The sequence below is a fragment of the Brassica napus genome, chromosome C1, assembly GCF_020379485.1.
Source record: "Brassica napus cultivar Da-Ae chromosome C1, Da-Ae, whole genome shotgun sequence".
In the NCBI taxonomy this organism is placed as follows: Eukaryota; Viridiplantae; Streptophyta; class Magnoliopsida; order Brassicales; family Brassicaceae; genus Brassica; species Brassica napus.
The window spans coordinates 21,456,161-21,474,173 of NC_063444.1; the positions used below are offsets into that span (position 1 = coordinate 21,456,161).

At 40.4% G+C, this 18,013-nt stretch overlaps 2 protein-coding genes across 2 annotated transcripts; one reads left to right on the top strand and one right to left on the bottom strand.

The window, feature by feature from the left end:
- Nucleotides 1-878: 878 nt before the first annotated feature.
- On the top strand, nucleotides 879-1,223 carry LOC106442483. The gene has a single exon (XM_013884162.2). It carries the CDS (start codon nucleotides 879-881, stop codon nucleotides 1,221-1,223), a length of 345 nt encoding a protein of 114 aa, XP_013739616.2.
- A 9,831-nt stretch (nucleotides 1,224-11,054) lies between these two features.
- Nucleotides 11,055-12,792, bottom strand: LOC106421542. Its single transcript, XM_013862375.1, has 3 exons — nucleotides 11,937-12,792; nucleotides 11,634-11,817; nucleotides 11,055-11,541 (listed from the first exon to the last, which is right to left on the bottom strand). The coding sequence occupies exons 1-3, from the start codon at nucleotides 12,790-12,792 to the stop codon at nucleotides 11,055-11,057; spliced, it is 1,527 nt and encodes a 508-aa protein (XP_013717829.1).
- Between the last annotated feature and the right edge of the window lie 5,221 nt (nucleotides 12,793-18,013).

Consider the following 18,013-nt stretch of genomic DNA (forward strand, 5'->3'; position numbering starts at 1 on the left):
AAAATATATATATATTTGCTTAATATTTTCTTAAAACAATTACATTCAATATATTTAATCATATTTTGCTCAAAACTCTTATCAATGAAAATTATTTGTACTAAATAGAATTATACTAAAATTTGTTATAAACCATTTAGTGATCGACCCATTTATCAGCCCGTGCAGCAAGACGGGCCAAGCCCATCCGCAGAATCATACTGGCGCCTATCTACTCTTTTGTTTATCTACATTATAGTTGGTGTTTATCTTACTTATTGCTAGTCATTATCTAGTTAAGGATAAGTACGATCTCATGTCGATCCAGTACTTAGACCGTCATTACCATATGTATATAAAGACCAGTTGGTCGACCTAATAATACACACAAGTTCCCCTCTTCATTCACAACACGTTATCAGCACGACTTTGTCTCTAAACCCTTCCAAAAATCTACCACCCATAAATCAGAAACCAAACGATCTCTTGCTATTTTTCGGCAACTCCTAAAGCTCTTCCAGTCGCCTCCTTTTCTCTCTGTCAGCAACCAGCAGCAGCTCTCTCTCCTCACAGACCGTTCAACTCATCACAAAAGGTTCAGGTTTAACTTTACCTTCCTGCATATCACATGAAATCATCTGATTAGGATATATCATTCATACGGATTAGTTTACTTTCATGTCAAAAATTGATAAAACTGATCAGATTTCATGCAATGGATTTAACTTTATCCTAGATGTATAGGTTTAACTTTACCTTCCTGCATATACATGAAATCGTTTGGATCATTGAAAAAAAAATATTGTTATTTACTTGCATTGCTTGTATCCGACTGAAAGAGTATGTGAATGATCCGATTATTTTCTTACTAATGGGGATAAACTACAAATATTTTTCAGATGTCAAAGATTGCGAATCTTGATTTCAGTGCTTTGAAAAGCAATGGTGACAACTACCTGGAATGGGCGCTTGATGCAAAGATCATGCTGCGATCAAAAGATCTTGGTGACACAATCACCAAAGACAACAATTCCAGTGACAAAGACAAGTATAGAGCTATCTACATGATACGCCACCATCTCCAAGAGAACTTGAAAACTCAGTACATGACCATGGAAAATCCATATGACCTTTGGATCGCTTTACAGCGAAGATATGACCACCAGAAAACGGTGTTGCTTCCAAAGGCTCAATATGATTGGAAACACATAAGGTTCTTGGACTACAAATCAGTAGACGAGTAACCGAGGAAGAGATGCTTAATAAAACTCTCTCCACGTTTCCTCAAACCAACATGGTATTGCAACAGCAGTACAGAGAGAGGAATTTCGCCACATATACTGAGTTGATAGAATGTCTCTTGTTGGCTGAAGCTAACAACGAACTGTTATTGAAAAACAGTGAGATGAGACCTCCTGGTACAGCTCCATTACCCGACATCTCTAAGCTGGCTATAGAGCCAAAGAAAGAGAGTAACCTTGTCCAACACAATGACCATCCCGGTCCAAACCGTGGAAGAAGTCAAGGACGAGGTCGTGGTTCTTTTAAAGCACACGGGCGAGGACGTGGTCGCGGTACCACACCCGGCTTTAGCCGTGGTCGTGGCCGAGGCCGTAGTGTGTCTTTTAAACCACAGATCAAAGCTGATCGATGCCACAGATGTGGTATGGGTAATCATTGGGCAAAGAATTGCCGAACTCCTAAGCATTTGTGTGAGCTTTACATGGAGAGCTTAAAAAGAAACCCGGAAGCTAACATGGTTCGAGACCCGGGATATGATGGCGATGATGATGATGACTTGGAAGACGTCCAGGATCACCAGCACGAGTCAGACAAAGTTGATCACATGGAGTTTGAAACTTTAGACATACTGAAATAAGGAATTAAAATTCCATATCGTTTTTTTTATTGTTTTCCCCTGGATTTGGTGTTCTTTAAGATTGTTTATCAGTGTTTGGCTTTGGATTTAACTTTATCCTTATGAATGAATAAATTCTTTTTTCATTTCTCATATGCCTAAGAATTAGATCATTAAAGATACCATCTCTGAAAATTTTATTATTGTTCATTAACTTTATGATTATTGTTTTTGAAGAATGAAAAGTGGAATGGATACAATCGTGGTGGACAGTGGCACCAGCCACACCATTTTGAGAGACAAACGATTTTTCATAAATCTCACACATAAGGTAGCTAACATCACCACTATAGCTGGCACGGCTAGCTTAATTGAAGGCTATGGCCACGCCAATATCTTATTGCCAAAAGGTACACATCTTGAGATTGAAGATGCTTTGTACTCACCTAGCTCAAACAGAAGTCTATTGAGCTTTAAAGACATAAGACTGAATGGTTTCCACATCGAAACAATGGGTGAAGGAAGTAAAGAATTCCTACAGATTTATAAAATCACCCAAGGCAATAAGAAAGTCTTTGAGACTATACCTGCGTGTGGGACTGGTCTTTATTATGCCCAGACCAGTCTTGTTGAGGCTAATGCCGTCTTGAATAAAGAATTCAAAGAAGAGTTCACTCTTTGGCACAATCGGCTGGGACACCCCGGTTCGAACATGATGCGAAAACTCATATCAAATTCAAATGGTCACAGTTTGAAAACAAAAAGAGTTATCCCTAAGAATATCACATGTGAAGCATGCTCACAAGGGAAACTAATTACTAAGCCATCACGTACCAAAGTGAATAAGGAAGTGACAAATTTCCTAGAAAGAATACAAGTTGATATTTGTGGACCAATACACCCACCCTGTGGGACATTTAGATATTTTATGGTCCTGATTGATGCATCCACAAGATGGTCACATGTTTGTCTCCTATCAACTCGTAATCTAGCACTTGCAAGATTGCTGGCTCAGATAATAAGACTGAGAGCACATTTTCCAGATTTTCCATTAAAGACTATACGTCTAGACAATGCAAGTGAATTCACTTCCCAAGCTTTTAATGACTATTGTATGTCCATGGGGGTAAGTGTGGAGCATTCTGTAGCACATGTCCATACTCAGAATGGCCTGGCTGAATCCTTTATAAAACGGATCCAGCTGATTGCCCGGCCACTCTTAATGAATACCAAACTCCCAGTATCAGCTTGGGGACATGCAGTACTACATGCAGCTGAGCTAATTCGCATCAGGCCATCTAGTGAGCACAAATACTCGCCATCCCAACTACTAACGGGTCATGAGCCAGATATATCCCATCTAAGAGTTTTTGGATGTGCCGTCCAAGTGCCTATAGCACCACCACAGAGAACAAAGATGGGACCTCAGAGGAGGATGGGAGTATATGTTGGATACGATTCCCCTTCTATTATTTAGTACCTAGAGCCAACAACAGGTGATTTGTTTGAGGCCAGGTTCGCGGATTGTCATTTTGATGAATCCCAGTATCCAGCATTAGGGGGAGATTATGGTAAGCTGGTACAGGATATAAAATGGAATCAAACATCCTTAACATGGCAGGATCCTCGGACTAGAGATTGTGATCTAGAAGTCCGGAAGATTATACATCTTCAAGAGCTAGCTAACAGATTGCCAGATTCCTTTGCTGACCCAAATAGAGTAACCAAGTCATACATACCAGCTGCAAATGCACCAATAAGACTTGATGTCCGTGATGGACATAATCAGGCTGCTACTACGTCTAAACCACAATTGAAACGTGGTAGACCAGTAGGTTCCAAAGACAAAGAAGTTCGGAAAAGAAAGAGTGCAAAGAAATCCGACAAAGTGGAAACTCTAGACATGGAAAAGGAAACTCATGTACCACCAAAAGATACTTGGGACGCTAAGAATCAAGGTAATGAAGTTCCTGACAATAATGAGATCTCAATAAATTATGTCATGTCTGGAAGGAAATGGAACAGAAAACATGTCGACATGAGTGATATATTTGCTTATAATGTAGCAGTCGAATTGATGGATAATAAGGATCTAGAACCCACATCTATACTAGAATGTATGCAACGACCAGATTGGTTGAAATGGAAAGAAGCCATTAATGTGGAGTTAGAATCACTGAAAAAGAGAGGAGTGTTTGGACAGATCATCCGGACACCTCACAACATAAAACCAGTGGGATACAAATGGGTTTTTGTGAGAAAAAGAAATGAGAAAGGAGAAGTTGTGAGATATAAAGCACGACTTGTTGCACAAGGATTCTCACAAAGACCAGGAATAGATTATGAGGAAACTTATTCCCCTGTGGTGGATGCTACGACCTTAAGATTTCTAATAAGTCTGGCTGTAAGAGAAGGTCTTGATATGCGGTTAATGGATGTTGTAACTGCCTACTTATATGGTCCACTGGATAATGAGATATACATGAAAATTCCAGATGGTATTGAATTGAAAAACAAAGAGAGTTCTCGAGAACAACATTGTATCAGATTGAACAAGTCTCTTTATGGATTAAAGCAATCAGGTCGAATGTGGTACAATAGACTGTCCGAATATCTCCTGAAAGAAGGATACAAAAACGACCAGATCTGCCCATGCATATTCATAAAGAAGTTCAATAAGGGTTTTGTAATCATTGCAGTATATGTAGATGATTTAAATATCCTAGGAACCTCTGGAGAAATTTCCCAAACTGTTGAATATCTCAAGAAAGAATTCGAGATGAAAGATCTTGGAAAAACAAAGTTTTGTTTGGGATTGCAACTTGAGTATATGAAAGATGGAATTCTTGTGCATCAAAAGGCATATACAGAAAAAGTACTCAAAAGATTTAATATGGACCAGTCTCACCCATTGACTAGCCCCATGGTCGTGAGAAGTCTTGGTCCGGACACTGACCCATTTGGTCGAAGAAGAAAAATGAGGAAGTCCTTGGTCCCGAAGTGCCTTATCTCAGTGCCATAGGAGCTCTGATGTATTTAGCTGGCCACACACGACTAGACATCAGCTTTGCTGTGAACTTACTTTCTAGGTTCAGCTCCTGTCCGACCCAAAGGCACTGGAACGGGATTAAACATATACTTCGTTACCTACAAGGAACGAAAGACTTGGGTCTTATGTTTACTAACAATTCTAAGGAAGATTTAGTTGGTTTTGCTGATGCAGGTTATCTCTCTGATCCACATTATGCTAGATCTCAGACTGGTTATGTTTTTACACACGGTGGGACAGCTATATCCTGGCGGTCCATGAAGCAGACCATGGCAGCCACATCCTCTAACCACGCCGAAATATTAGCCATGCATGAAGCCAGCCGTGAGAGTGTATGGATGAGATCCATGACACAACATATTCGTACCACTTGTGGTATGATCAAAGGAAAGGATCCACCGACCATCCTATACGAGGATAACACAGCATGCATCGCACAACTTAAGGATGGATACATTAAAGGAGATAGGACGAAACATATTCTTCCTAAGTTCTTTTTTACACACGAGCTTCAGAAGGCAGGAGAGGTCCAAGTATTGCAAGTCCGTTCGAGTGAGAATTCAGCCGACCTCTTCACCAAGTCACTACCAACCTCAACGTTCAAGAAGCTCATATGGAAGATAGGCATGCGTCGACTGAAGGATCTTCGGTGATGCATTCATCAGGGGGAGTTCATGTGTTGTACTCTTTTTCCTGTCTTGTTTTCCCTTTTACCACATTGGATTTTGGGTTTGTCAAGAGAGGTTTTAATGAGGCAACATCCAAAGCATGAATGAACCTTGACCGGATGTGTCGATCAAGGGGGAGTGTTATAACCCATTTAGTGATCGACCCATTTATCAGCCCGTGTAGCAAGACGGGCCAAGCCCATCCGCAGGATAATACTAGCGCCTATCTACTCTTGTGTTTATCTACATTATAGTTGGTGTTTATCTTACGTATTGCTAGTCATTATCTAGTTAAGGATAAGTACGATCTCATGTCCATCCAGTACTTAGACCGTCATTACCATATGTATATAAAGACCAGTTGGTCGACCTAATAATACACACAAGTTCCCCTCTTCATTCACAACAAAATTGTTCTTCTCGACCCATTTTATATCTTTCAAATAAATCTTATCAAAATTTGATAGTTATAACAAATTTTGACGATTGTAATTATGCTTATACAAATTATTATAAATCATGCATACGTTTACAAAAGATTTGCTTAATCTCTTCCTCCATGTATTCCCTTCTCTTCACTTCCACGTTAAGATCTTTCAACACATTCTCTTTATCAGATGTAATCACCCTCATCCCGTGTAACACCCTCGAACCGTTTTTAGACATTGGTCAACCATTCAGACAACAATCAAACAAGAACATGCCCAAACAACCTTCCTCTGCCAAGTCCGGAAGTGTTACAACGGGTTGAGAATAGATTTTTCAAGTTACAAACATAATTCTGTAACCCAGAATATCCATTCAAAACTCGTTTCCTCTAATCTTCGGCCTGAAGCTTTGCAATCCGTACCGAATCATAGAGTTGTGTTAGGTTGGACTAACCTAATATCAGATTCAACCCGTCACGAATATAAAACATACTTTATTTCATATATATAAAACATGAAGTTCACAAGCCCAAAATATTATACATAGGGTACATGGACGCAGCCGAAAGTAAAACATACATTCATATATGTTGAAAATGAGTCTTTAGCAAAAGATGTCTAATCTACACCAGCTCCTACAGTTCCGCGAGCGCTATGGTCCTTTCTACTGGTCACCTGTAAAAGGATGTGAGAAGTGAGTGAACTAGTTTCACTCAGTGAGCCAGGGTTCCCTATCTAGCATATACAACTACCCGTCATTCTAAACCCGACCCCAAACACAAGAAAGACGGGTAGTTCAACAATCAATATTCAAGATAATAAAGCATGATTGATTTAAGCAATAAACCATTAAACCATAATAAATCAAAACACTTTTTATGACTGTCACATCATTCAACCATATATATATATATATATATATATATATATATACTCCTAGGGCCCAACATAATCATTCTTCCTCCACATAAGGTACACCGGCAATCCCTTCACTATTACACCACACATGCCTAGGCGCTCGGGAATCTCCCGGTCACGGTCCTCAATCGGAATCGCCGTGCCCCGGTCTCCTTTCGGACTCGCCGAGGGCTCTCACATCCACGTGTGACACTCGGCCTTGGTGATCAAGCTAAGTTAAACCAAGCCAACCACTTTCCGGACCACGATCTGTTTAGTGTTACCATTTTAGGAAGCAATGACATACAAACTACTACTAGAACCACCACGAGGTTCTCACACAACAGTACCAACACGAGGTACATACCATAACAACATATAATAATCACACAATCACTATAACCCGGGTGCTTAGACTAGTCTTGCTATCCACTTATCCCAGACATCGTCTCAAGCCTCGGATCCACAAACTGACTCCTAGACCGGTCCGACTATCCTAGCTCGGAAGCCATCTCCGATGTCAGGAACCTGCATTAAAAATTCGTTAACAAACAATTAACCGTGACTCACAGTGATTAACCGTGACTCACAGTGATTAACCGATGTGGCTTGGCTTTTTGATTCTGGATGTTGACCAAACCCTTTTTATCCCCTCCAAATCTTCATCTTGGTACCGTGATGTTAATCCCAAAAACCCGACCTCAATGTCTTGAATGAACTGGTCTGGACTGATCAGAACTCAGAAAGAACCTTCTTTCTCTTCTGGACAGTCTTTCGGAACTTCCCGGCAGTTTATCGGTCTTCGAAAATGTCTACACTTCTAAAGCACCTCACTTATTTTCATCTATCTCTCTAACCCATGTTTTGGAGTGTCCCTGGTGTGTCTGAATGAGTAAAAATGAACCAGGGTAGCTGGGTATATATAGAAGTTGCCGGCCAATAAGAATGAGCCACCTGATCACCTATGTGTCGTCATGCATGCTTCCGGTCGCATGCGTGGCGACACATGGGCATCCACATGCCCTGTTACATGCCTCCTTTACATGCCAGGCGACACCACTACGTCCACATGGCTCTCAGCATGTCTGGGGTTCATGCGTCGCGACACACGGGCCACTAGATGTTAGTTCCCATCCGCTGTTCGCAGATACTGCGATACCTCGTGCTTCTGCTTGTTAAGCTGCATGAAACACTCCTTCCTGCGGAGACACATCGTGCTTCGTAGACAGATAGATTGCTAAGTAATTGACACCAAGTTATGATCCCTTGCGTTGAGACACCTCGAGCTTCTCGGTCGATTTGCGCGATTTCGACATTTTCGGCATATTTTTGGCCCTTGATCAATCCCGAATTTTTTTCCGTTCCCAATCTGATGAGCTGAATATTTTTAACAAACTCCAGACTAACTTTAACCTTGAGGATAAATATTTCCCGAGCCTTCAGCTTCCCCGAGAAATTCCATAATACCGAAATTATGGTTTTGTTTTAATGACGGGGTATTACATCCTCTTCCCCTTATTAGAATTTGTCCCTGAATTCTCTAAGGATCCGGTGATCCCCCTTCTTCCATCACTACATCTTCGTGGAAGAACTATGGATGCAACGCTTTGAATCGTGATTCATCCTCCCAGATCACAACTACACGGTTCCGCTTACCCTAGAAAACATGGACTTGAGGAATTTCTCGATTCTTCAATCTCCGTATCCGACGTTCAGATATTCGGATTGGTCCCTCTAGATAAGTGAGGTTTGTTTGCAGGTTTTTGATTTGCTCTGTCTCAATAGCGTTGGGATCATGAACATGTTTCCGCAGCATTGATACGTCAAATACCAAATGTATTTGCATCCCTCTAGGTAGGTTTAGACGATAAGCTACCTCTCCGATTCGTTGTATAATCTGGTAAGGCCCAATGAATCTTACCGCTAGTTTCCCGCCCTTCCCGAATCGGTGCTTTCCTTTTTGAGCTGACACTTTCAGATAAAACCAATCACCAATATTGAACACCATTTCTCTCCTTGATTGATCAACATACTTCTTTTGTCTATCCTGCGCTTTCTTCATATTGGTTTGAATAATCTCCAACTTTTTCATCGTCTCTTTTACAATTTCAGGTCCAAACTCTCTTCTTTCTCCAACTTCTGTCCAACATAAAGGTGTTTTGCATGGCCTCCCATAAAGCGCATCATGTGGTGCAATACCTATGCTAGAATGAAAGTTGTTGTTGTAGGAGTATTCGATTAATGGTAAATGCTTTTCCCAGCTTCCGCCCAATCCAATATACACATTCGCATCATATTCTCTATGTGCGAATGGTTCTTTCGGTTTGGCCGTCCGTCTCGGGATGATATGCAGTGCTTATGAATAACTTAGTTCCCATTGCTTCTTGTAACGCCTTCCAAAAATTTGAGGTGAATCTAGGTTCTCGATCGGAGACTATATCTGTTGGCACACCATGCAACCTCACAATTTGGTCCACATACATTTCTGCCAATACTTCTACCTTATCGGTTTCCTTCATAGGTAAAAAGTGTGTCACCTTCGTCAGTCTGTCGACAATCACCTATATTGCGTTATTTGATCTACCTCGAGCCGGGGGTAACCCAGTGATGAAATCCATGGATATGTAATCCTATTTCCACTGAGGTACTGGTAAGCTTTGTACCAACCCTCCTGGAATCTGATGCTCGAATTTGACTTGTTGACAAGTTTGACATTGAGCCACCCATCGCGCCACTGATTTCTTCATTCCTGGCTAATGATAATACCTTCGGATATCTTGGTACATGGATATTGAGTAACGATTGATGCACCGACTTCAAATCTCATCTCGTAGCCCTTCTTCCTGTGGTACTGATATCCTCCCATTAAGTAATAGTGCATCATCTGCCATCACATGATAGCCACTTGTGTTTGGAGCTTCTTGATTTTTAACTTCTGTGATGATCCCTTTTAACTTTTCATCACGTTGTTGCTCCTGTCTGATCCGTGCGAGTAAACCTGTCTGGTTTACGGTACGTATGCCTAAAGGCTCACTTGGCTCCCCTTCAATTGCCCATAAAGTCATCAACTTGAGTTCACTTGATAGCGCTTCCACTTCCTTTCCAACATCAGATGCCAACTTTCTACGACTTAGTGCATCTGCGACCAAATTAGCTTTGCCTGGATGATATTGAATCTTCAGGTCATAATCTGCCACAAACTCCATCCATCGCCTTTGTCGGAGGTTCAAATCAGGCTGTGTGAACAAGTACTTGAGACTCTTATGATCTGTGAATACTTCCACGACTTCTCCATATAAGTAAGATCTCCAAATCCTTAACGCAAACACCACTGCCGCCATTTTTAAATCGTGTGTTGGGTAGTTCTCTTCATGCTTCCTGAGTTGCCTTGATGCATAAGCAATTACTTTGCCTTCCTGCATCAACACACAACCCAACCCAACCCTAAAAGCATCTGCGTACACAGTGTAAGGTTTACCTTGTTCAGGTAATGCCAATACCGGTGTTGCGGTCAAAGCTTTCTTCAGTCTCTGAAATGCTTCCTCTGTTTCTCTTCCCCAGATGAATGAAACTCCTTTTCCAGTCAACTTCGTCAGGGGCTTAGCGATCGAAGAAAAGTTCTTGACGAACTTTCGATAATACCCGGCCAACCCAAGGAAACTTCTTACCTCAGTTACCATTGATGGCCTTCGCCATTCCTCAATGGCTTTCACCTTTTCCGAATCTAAGGAAACTCCTTCTCCAGACACTCGGTGGCCCAAGAACCCGATCTCTCTTTTCCAGAAAGAACACTTGCTGAGCTTGGCATAAAACGTTTGGTTCCTTAACCGTTTCAGCACTAGCTTCAAGTGAGCGTTGTGCTCGGCCTCTATCTTGGAATATATTAAAATGTCATCGATGAAGATTATGTCGAGATAATCGTGGAAGACTTCATTCATCAATCTCACAAAGGCCGCCGGTGCGTTAGTAAGGCCAAAAGGCATTACTACGAACTCATATTGTCCATAACGAGTTCTAAACGCAGTTTTCATGACATCATCTTCTGAAATTGGAATCTGATGATAGCCCGACGCCAAGTCGATCTTTGAAAACCAACTTGCTCCCCTTAGCAGATCCAACAACTCGTCTATCCTCGAAAGAGGATACTTATCTTTGATGGTGATGTTTTTGATTCCTCAATAATCAATGCAAAGCCGCATGCTACCATCCTTCTTCTTGACTAATAAGACCGGAACTCCCCATGGTGAAGAGCTAGGTCTTATGAATCCTTTCTCCATTAAATCTTCAAGCTGTTTCTTCAACTCTGCTAACTCTGCAGGTGCCATGCGGTAGGGAGCCTTTGCTATCGGCTTCGATTCAGGTTCCAAGTTAATTGTGAAAGCGTTACTCCGAGGTGGAGGTAACTCTTTCAACGTTGCAAATACATCCTCAAACTCCTGTACTACCACAATATCCTTAATTTCGACTCCGCTTCCAGTGGGTCCTTCACTAGCAATTACTGTTACCAGATACGCTTCTCCATCCTTAAGCAAATTTTCACTCTCAAGACAGCTACTAAAGACACATACTTGCTTGGACTGATCCCGTAAAACACTAATTGTCGTTGCCCGTTCTCCTTGAACAAAATACGACCTTTTCCACAATCTAATTGAGCCCGATAGCCTGATAACCAATTCATGCCTAGAATAAACTCATATCCTTTTAAGGGCACCACCAACAAATCTGCCAAGAACATCTTCTCGCAAATGACTAACAGAACACTTCTGATGCATTCTCTTGCTTGGAGGGTTTGGTCTCCGGGAGTCATTACAGCCACATCCATCTTGTCAATCACAAATAAACCCACAAACTCGGCAGCTACCTCAGGGGTCACAAAACTATGTGTTGCCCCAGAGTCGAACAATACATGTGTGGGACGCCCTGCAACATGTAAAGTTCCTGCCACAACAACAATATATATTAACAACACAAAAATTTATCCAACCGAAATCAACCAATACATCACATGCAATCACACAACACAAAATCAAACTAGTAAGGTTAAAGAACCCAAATACCTCTGATGGGACCCGTAGATTGGCCTGGAGGTTTAGTATCATCTAGTTCTAAAGCGTAAACTCTACCTCCTATAGATTGCCTTTTTGGCGCTGGTGCGATTGCAGGTGGAGCTGGGGGAGGATGAACAGTGATTGGCGTAGCTGGGATAGGACGATTGACGCTGCACTGGGTAGAGATGTGTCCTTTCTTTCCACACGTGTAGCATGTAGGATTGTATGAGTTTGACTGAAAGAATCCAGGTTTCTTCCCGAAGAATTCACTTGACTTATGGCCTATCTTGCCACATTTAAAGCATTTTCCTGTGAACAGAGATCGTCGACTTGGCCCTCCCGATTCCTTTTCCTTATCTTTACCCTTAAATGATCTTTGGTTTCCACCATATTTTACTTCTTGATGCTGCTTACATTTCTTACTTGCCGCCTTCTCAGCTTCTAATCCGATCTCCACATTCGTAGCCTTTTCCACTAGCTCGGTCAGACTCTCGTAGTTCCCGACTGCCAGTCTATTTTCTAACTCTGGTTTTAGACCAAACATAAAGTTAGATATCATGGTTTCTTCATCATCTTGTCCTCGCAGAACGTGTTGTCGTAGTCGCATGAACTCAGATTCATATTCTCTAACTGTCTTGTCTCCTTGTACTAGGTTAGCAAACTGACGTTGAAGCCTTCGCTTGGACTCCGTGGTGAAATACTTGCGTTCAAATTCTTTTTTGAACGCCGCCCAAGTGGTGACGAGATGTCCTACTTGGCGATCCCTACTCTCCCACCATTCTGCCGCATCTTTGTCTAAGTAATACACCGCAACCTTCTTTTTAGACTCCTCAGAACACGTCAAGGTTTCAAAAAATTTCTCCATAGTTCGAAGCCACTGGTCGGCTTCAAATGGATATGTCCTCCTTCAAAATGTGGTGTCTTCGTATTCTTCATGGCAGTTATCAACAGTAATATCAGTGTAGCCACTGTAGGTTGTCGTGGCATGAGTGGTTGAGGCTGCACTTGAGGTTGTGGTAGTGACCTTGCTATCACTTCATGAAGCATCTTCAAAGTGTGCTCCATTCCTTCTCCTTGTTGTGGTTGATCATGAACTTATGGTTCAATCGGGTTGTTCCAACTTATTGGTCTTGGTCCTTGGACACTTGACTCGCTATCATCTGTTTCTGGTCTTCCCCTTACAGTACGGTTTGGTGGAAAGTTTTCTTCTGGTAGTATCTCTTGATCATGTCTAAACAGATTGTTACTTCTTCCTACGTTTTCTTCACTAGATCCTTGGTTAGTGTCCGCCAGTGTTTGCACCCTTCCCTCGGATTCATATCCCAGTACTCTTCTTCTTGAGACTCTTTCTGTACCCAGCATCCAATCCTGTCCTCCTTCACTGCTTCCCCATCTTGCCATCTGCAATCCATGAACAGGGAATTTCCTATTAAGAATACTAATTAAAACGGAACTCTGTTGGTTTCCTAACACATCTTCTGCGACACATTTGACTCTATAAAACACGGAAAGTACGTGATTGACCGCATGATCTAAACCATGCTCTGATACCACCTCTGAAACATCCCCAAACCGTTTTTAGACATTGGTCAACCATTCAGGCAACAATCAAACAAGAACATGCCCGAACGACTTTCCTCTGCCAAGTCCGGAAGTGTTACAACGGGTTGAGAATAGACTTTCCAAGTCACAAACATAATTCTGTAACCCAGAATATCCATTCAAAACTCGTTTCCTCTAATCTTCGTTCTGAGGCTTTGCAACCTGTACCGAATCATAGAGTTGTGTAATGTTGGACTAACCTAATATCAGATTCAACCCATCACGAATATAAAACATACTTTATTTCATATATATAAAACACGAAGTTCACAAGCCCAAAATATTATACATAGTATCCATGGACACAACCGAAAGTAAAACATACATTCATATATGTTGAAAATGAGTCTTTAGCAAAAGATGTCTAATCTACACCAGCTCCTACAGTTCCGTGATCGCTATGGTCCTTTCTACTGGTCACCTGCAAAAGGATGTGAGAAGTGAGTGAACTAGTTTCACTCAGTGAGTCAGGGTTCCCTATCTAGCATATACAACTAGCCGTCATTCTAAACCCGACCCCAAACACAAGCAAGATGGGTAGTTCAACAATCAATATTCAAGATAATAAAGCATGACCGATTTAAGCAATAAACCATTAAACCACAATAAATCAAAACACTTTTTATGAGTGTCACATCAATCAACCATATATATATACTCCTAGGCCCCAACAAAATCATTCTTCTTCCACATAAGGGACACCAGCAATCCCTTCACAATTACACCACACAGGCGTTGGCGCTCGGAAATCGCCAAGTCACGGTCCTCAATCGGAATCGCCGTTCCCCGGTCATCTATCGGACTCGTCGGGGGCTGTCACATCCACGTGTGACACTCGGCCTTGGTGATCAAGCCAAGTTAAACCGAGCCCACCACTTTCCGGACCATGACCGGTTTAGTGGTACCATTTTAGGAAGCAATGACATGCAAACAACTACTAGAACCACCACGAGGTTCTCACACAACAGTACCAACATGAGGTACATACCATAACAACATATAATAATCACACAATCACAATAACCCGGGTGCTTAGACTAGTCTTGCTTACCACTTAGCCCAGACATCGTCTCAAGCCTGGGATCCACAAACTGACACCTAGACCGGTCCGGCTATCCTAGCTTTTTTAAACCGTCTCTGATGTCAGAAACCTTCATTAAAAATTCGTTAACAAACAATTAACCGTGACTCACAGTGATTAACCGATGTGGCTCGACTTTTTGATTTCGGATGTTGACCAAACCCTTTTTATCACCTCCAAATCTTCGTCTTGGTACCGTGATGTTAATCCCCAAAATCCGACCTCAATGTCTTGAATGAACTGGTCTGGACTGATCAGAACTCGGAAATAACCTTCTTTCTCTTCTGGACAGTCTTTCGGAACTTCCCGGTAGTTTATCGGTCTTCGAAAATGTCTACACTTCTAAAGCACCTCACTTCTTTCTCTCTCTCTCTCTCTCTCTAACCCATGTTTTGGAGTGTCCTTGGTATGTCTGAATGAGTAAAAATGAAACAGGGTAGCTGGGTATATATAGAAGTTGCCGGCCAATAAGAATGAGCCACCTGATCGCGTGTGTATCGTCATGCATGCTTCCGGTCGCATGCGTGGCGACACATGGGCATCCACATGCCCTGTTGCATGCCTCCTTTACATACCAGGAGACACCACCACGTCCACATGGCTCTCAGCATGTCTGGGGTTCATGCGTCGCGACACACGGGCCACTAGATGTTAGTTCGCAAGCGCTGTTCGCAGATACTGCGACACCTTGTGTTTCTGCTTGTCAAGCTGCATGAAACACTCCTTCCTGCGGAGACACGTCATGCTTCGTAGACAGATAGATTACTAAGTGATTGACACCACGTTATGATCTCTTGCGTTGAGACACCTCGAGCTTCTCAGTCGATTTGTGCGATTTCGACCTTTCCGGCATATTTTTGGCCCGTGATGAATCCCGCCCGAATATTTTTCCGTTCCCAATCTGATGAGCTGAATATTTTTAACAAACTCCAGACTAACTTTAACCTTGAGGATAAATATTTCTTGAGCCTTCAGCTTCCCCGAGAAATTCCATAATACCGAAATTATGGTTTTTTTTTAATGACGGGGTATTATATCCCATGAGTTGATTGAGAGAGTGCTACATCTATTGAATCTCTTTCTTCCTTTAAGAATTTTACTTCCTCTTTGAGGCTCTCTTTTGAAGCTTCTAAAAGCTGTTTATCCAAAGAAGACTCTTTCACCAGGTCGCTGTATCTTTCCTTGACGACGCTGAGCTCGGACTTCAGCGTCTCCTCCTCTAGAGCAGCTTTTTCTTGTCCCTTCAAATCACATTCAAAACCTGTCTTAGATATGCCATGCTGACCACAAGATCTAATTAACTAAACAGAACCATTTATCAGATAATTTACACTTCAACAGATGCAAAGGTTTAGCTGGACTAAAGTCCCAACACTACAAGAAAACAGCGGCATACTGAGGAAAAAAATCGTCGGTATGTCGTCGGAATAACGCTATTCCGACGACATACCGACGAAAAAAGTCCTCGGAAATAACTCCTCGGAAATTCATCTTTCCTCGGAAATCCCTCGGAAATTTCCGACGGAATTCCGAGGAAACCCTATTTCCTCGGAATTTCCGAGGACCACAAGTTCGTCGGAAATTCCTCGGAATATTCCGAGGAAGATGTCGTCGGAATATTCCGAGGGATAAACTTCCTCGGAATATTTCCAAAATTAAAAAAAAAATTATAAATTTATTTTTTTAAATTGAAATTCGAAAATATAAAATTAAAATTGAAATAGAAAACATATTTAAAATACAAAAAATAATAAAATAGTTTTTATAAATAAAAAAATGTTTTATAAATACAAAATTAGTTTTAATAAATATGAAATCATCTTTTTATAAATACAAAATAGTTTTTATAAATACAAAAAATAATAAAATAGTGTTTATAAATCAAAAAATGTTTTATAAATACAAAATTAGTTTTATAAATATAAATATTTTTATAGATATGAAATCATCTTTCTATAAATACAAAATAGTTTTTATAAATACAAAAAATAATAAAATAGTGTTTATAAATCAAAAAAAAATATTTTATAAATACAAAATTAATTTCAAAATATGAAATCATCTTTTATAAATCCAAAAAACGAATTTATATACAAAGAACGGTTTGTATATTTAAAAATAATTTTTATAAATACAAAAATAGAAAAATTGTGTTTATAAATCAAAAAAAATGTTTCATAAATACAAAATTAGTTTTAATAAATATAAATATTTTTATAAATATGAAATCATCTTTTATAAATCCAAAAATCGAATTTATATACAGAAAACGTTTTGTAAAATCGAATTTATATAGAAAAAACGTTTTGTAAATACAAAAATAATGAACAATTTATAAAAAAATTTCTAAATCAATTCAACACAACCAAATCACAATTCTAAACCTATTACACAACAAATCACAATCCTACCCAATCACCCTAACAAAAATCTATCAAAAACCTTCTAAAATCATCAAATCTACTTAAAAACCTAACAAATAGGACCTAAGAGAGTGAGATATGGTCCTTACATGATTTGTAAGAGAATGGAAAGGATTCGCCGGAGAGATCGTCGCGAGAGAAGGTGGAGAACGCCGGAAGGAGAGAGAGATCGCCGGAGAGGAAGAAGAGAGAAATGGGGAAGAAGATGCGTTTCGAGTTTATAAAACCTTGGGTCCGACGGATATTTCCCGTCGGAATTCCCTCATTATTTTCAATTTCAATTTTCGCGAAATATTTGGCGGCTTGTTTGCCCGGTTAAATAAAAATATTCTGAGGAAATTCCGACGGCCACTTAAATATCCGTCGGAATTTCCTCGGAATATTTTCATTAATTCAAGGAAAAAGAATATCATGTGCATGTATTTCTATTAATTTATATTGTTCCTCGGAATTTCCTCTGAATATTCCGAGGAAATACCGAGGAACTAGTGTTTGGGGTTTCAAAACATCAATTTTTTTGCCGTATTTCATTTCTTATACAATTGTAATGCATACCATTGAGGATTCTTTGTATAGATGAGCATAAACCATGAAATAACAAATTTCAAAATGAATTGTAAGTATTCCCTTTACCGTTCATTAAAGTGTATAAGTGTTTCTCTTATGTTGTGGGGATTTCGTTCATACAATCGGAAAAGTGTTTATTATAGGGTAAGAAACAAATTTTTGACTTCATAATGAACGTAAGACACTTAATAAGGGTTATATAGATGTTATTCAAACCACAAAACGTTGTTTTCGGTTTAAAAACCCTATTTCCTTGGAATTTCCTCGGAATATTCCGAGGGAATTCCGAGGAAACCCTTTTCTTCTTCGGAATTCCGTCGAAATATTCCGAGAAAATTCCGAGGAACTAGTGTTTGGGGTTTCAAAACGTCAATTTTTTTTTAAACGGATCGATCGATGGATATAAGTCCAAA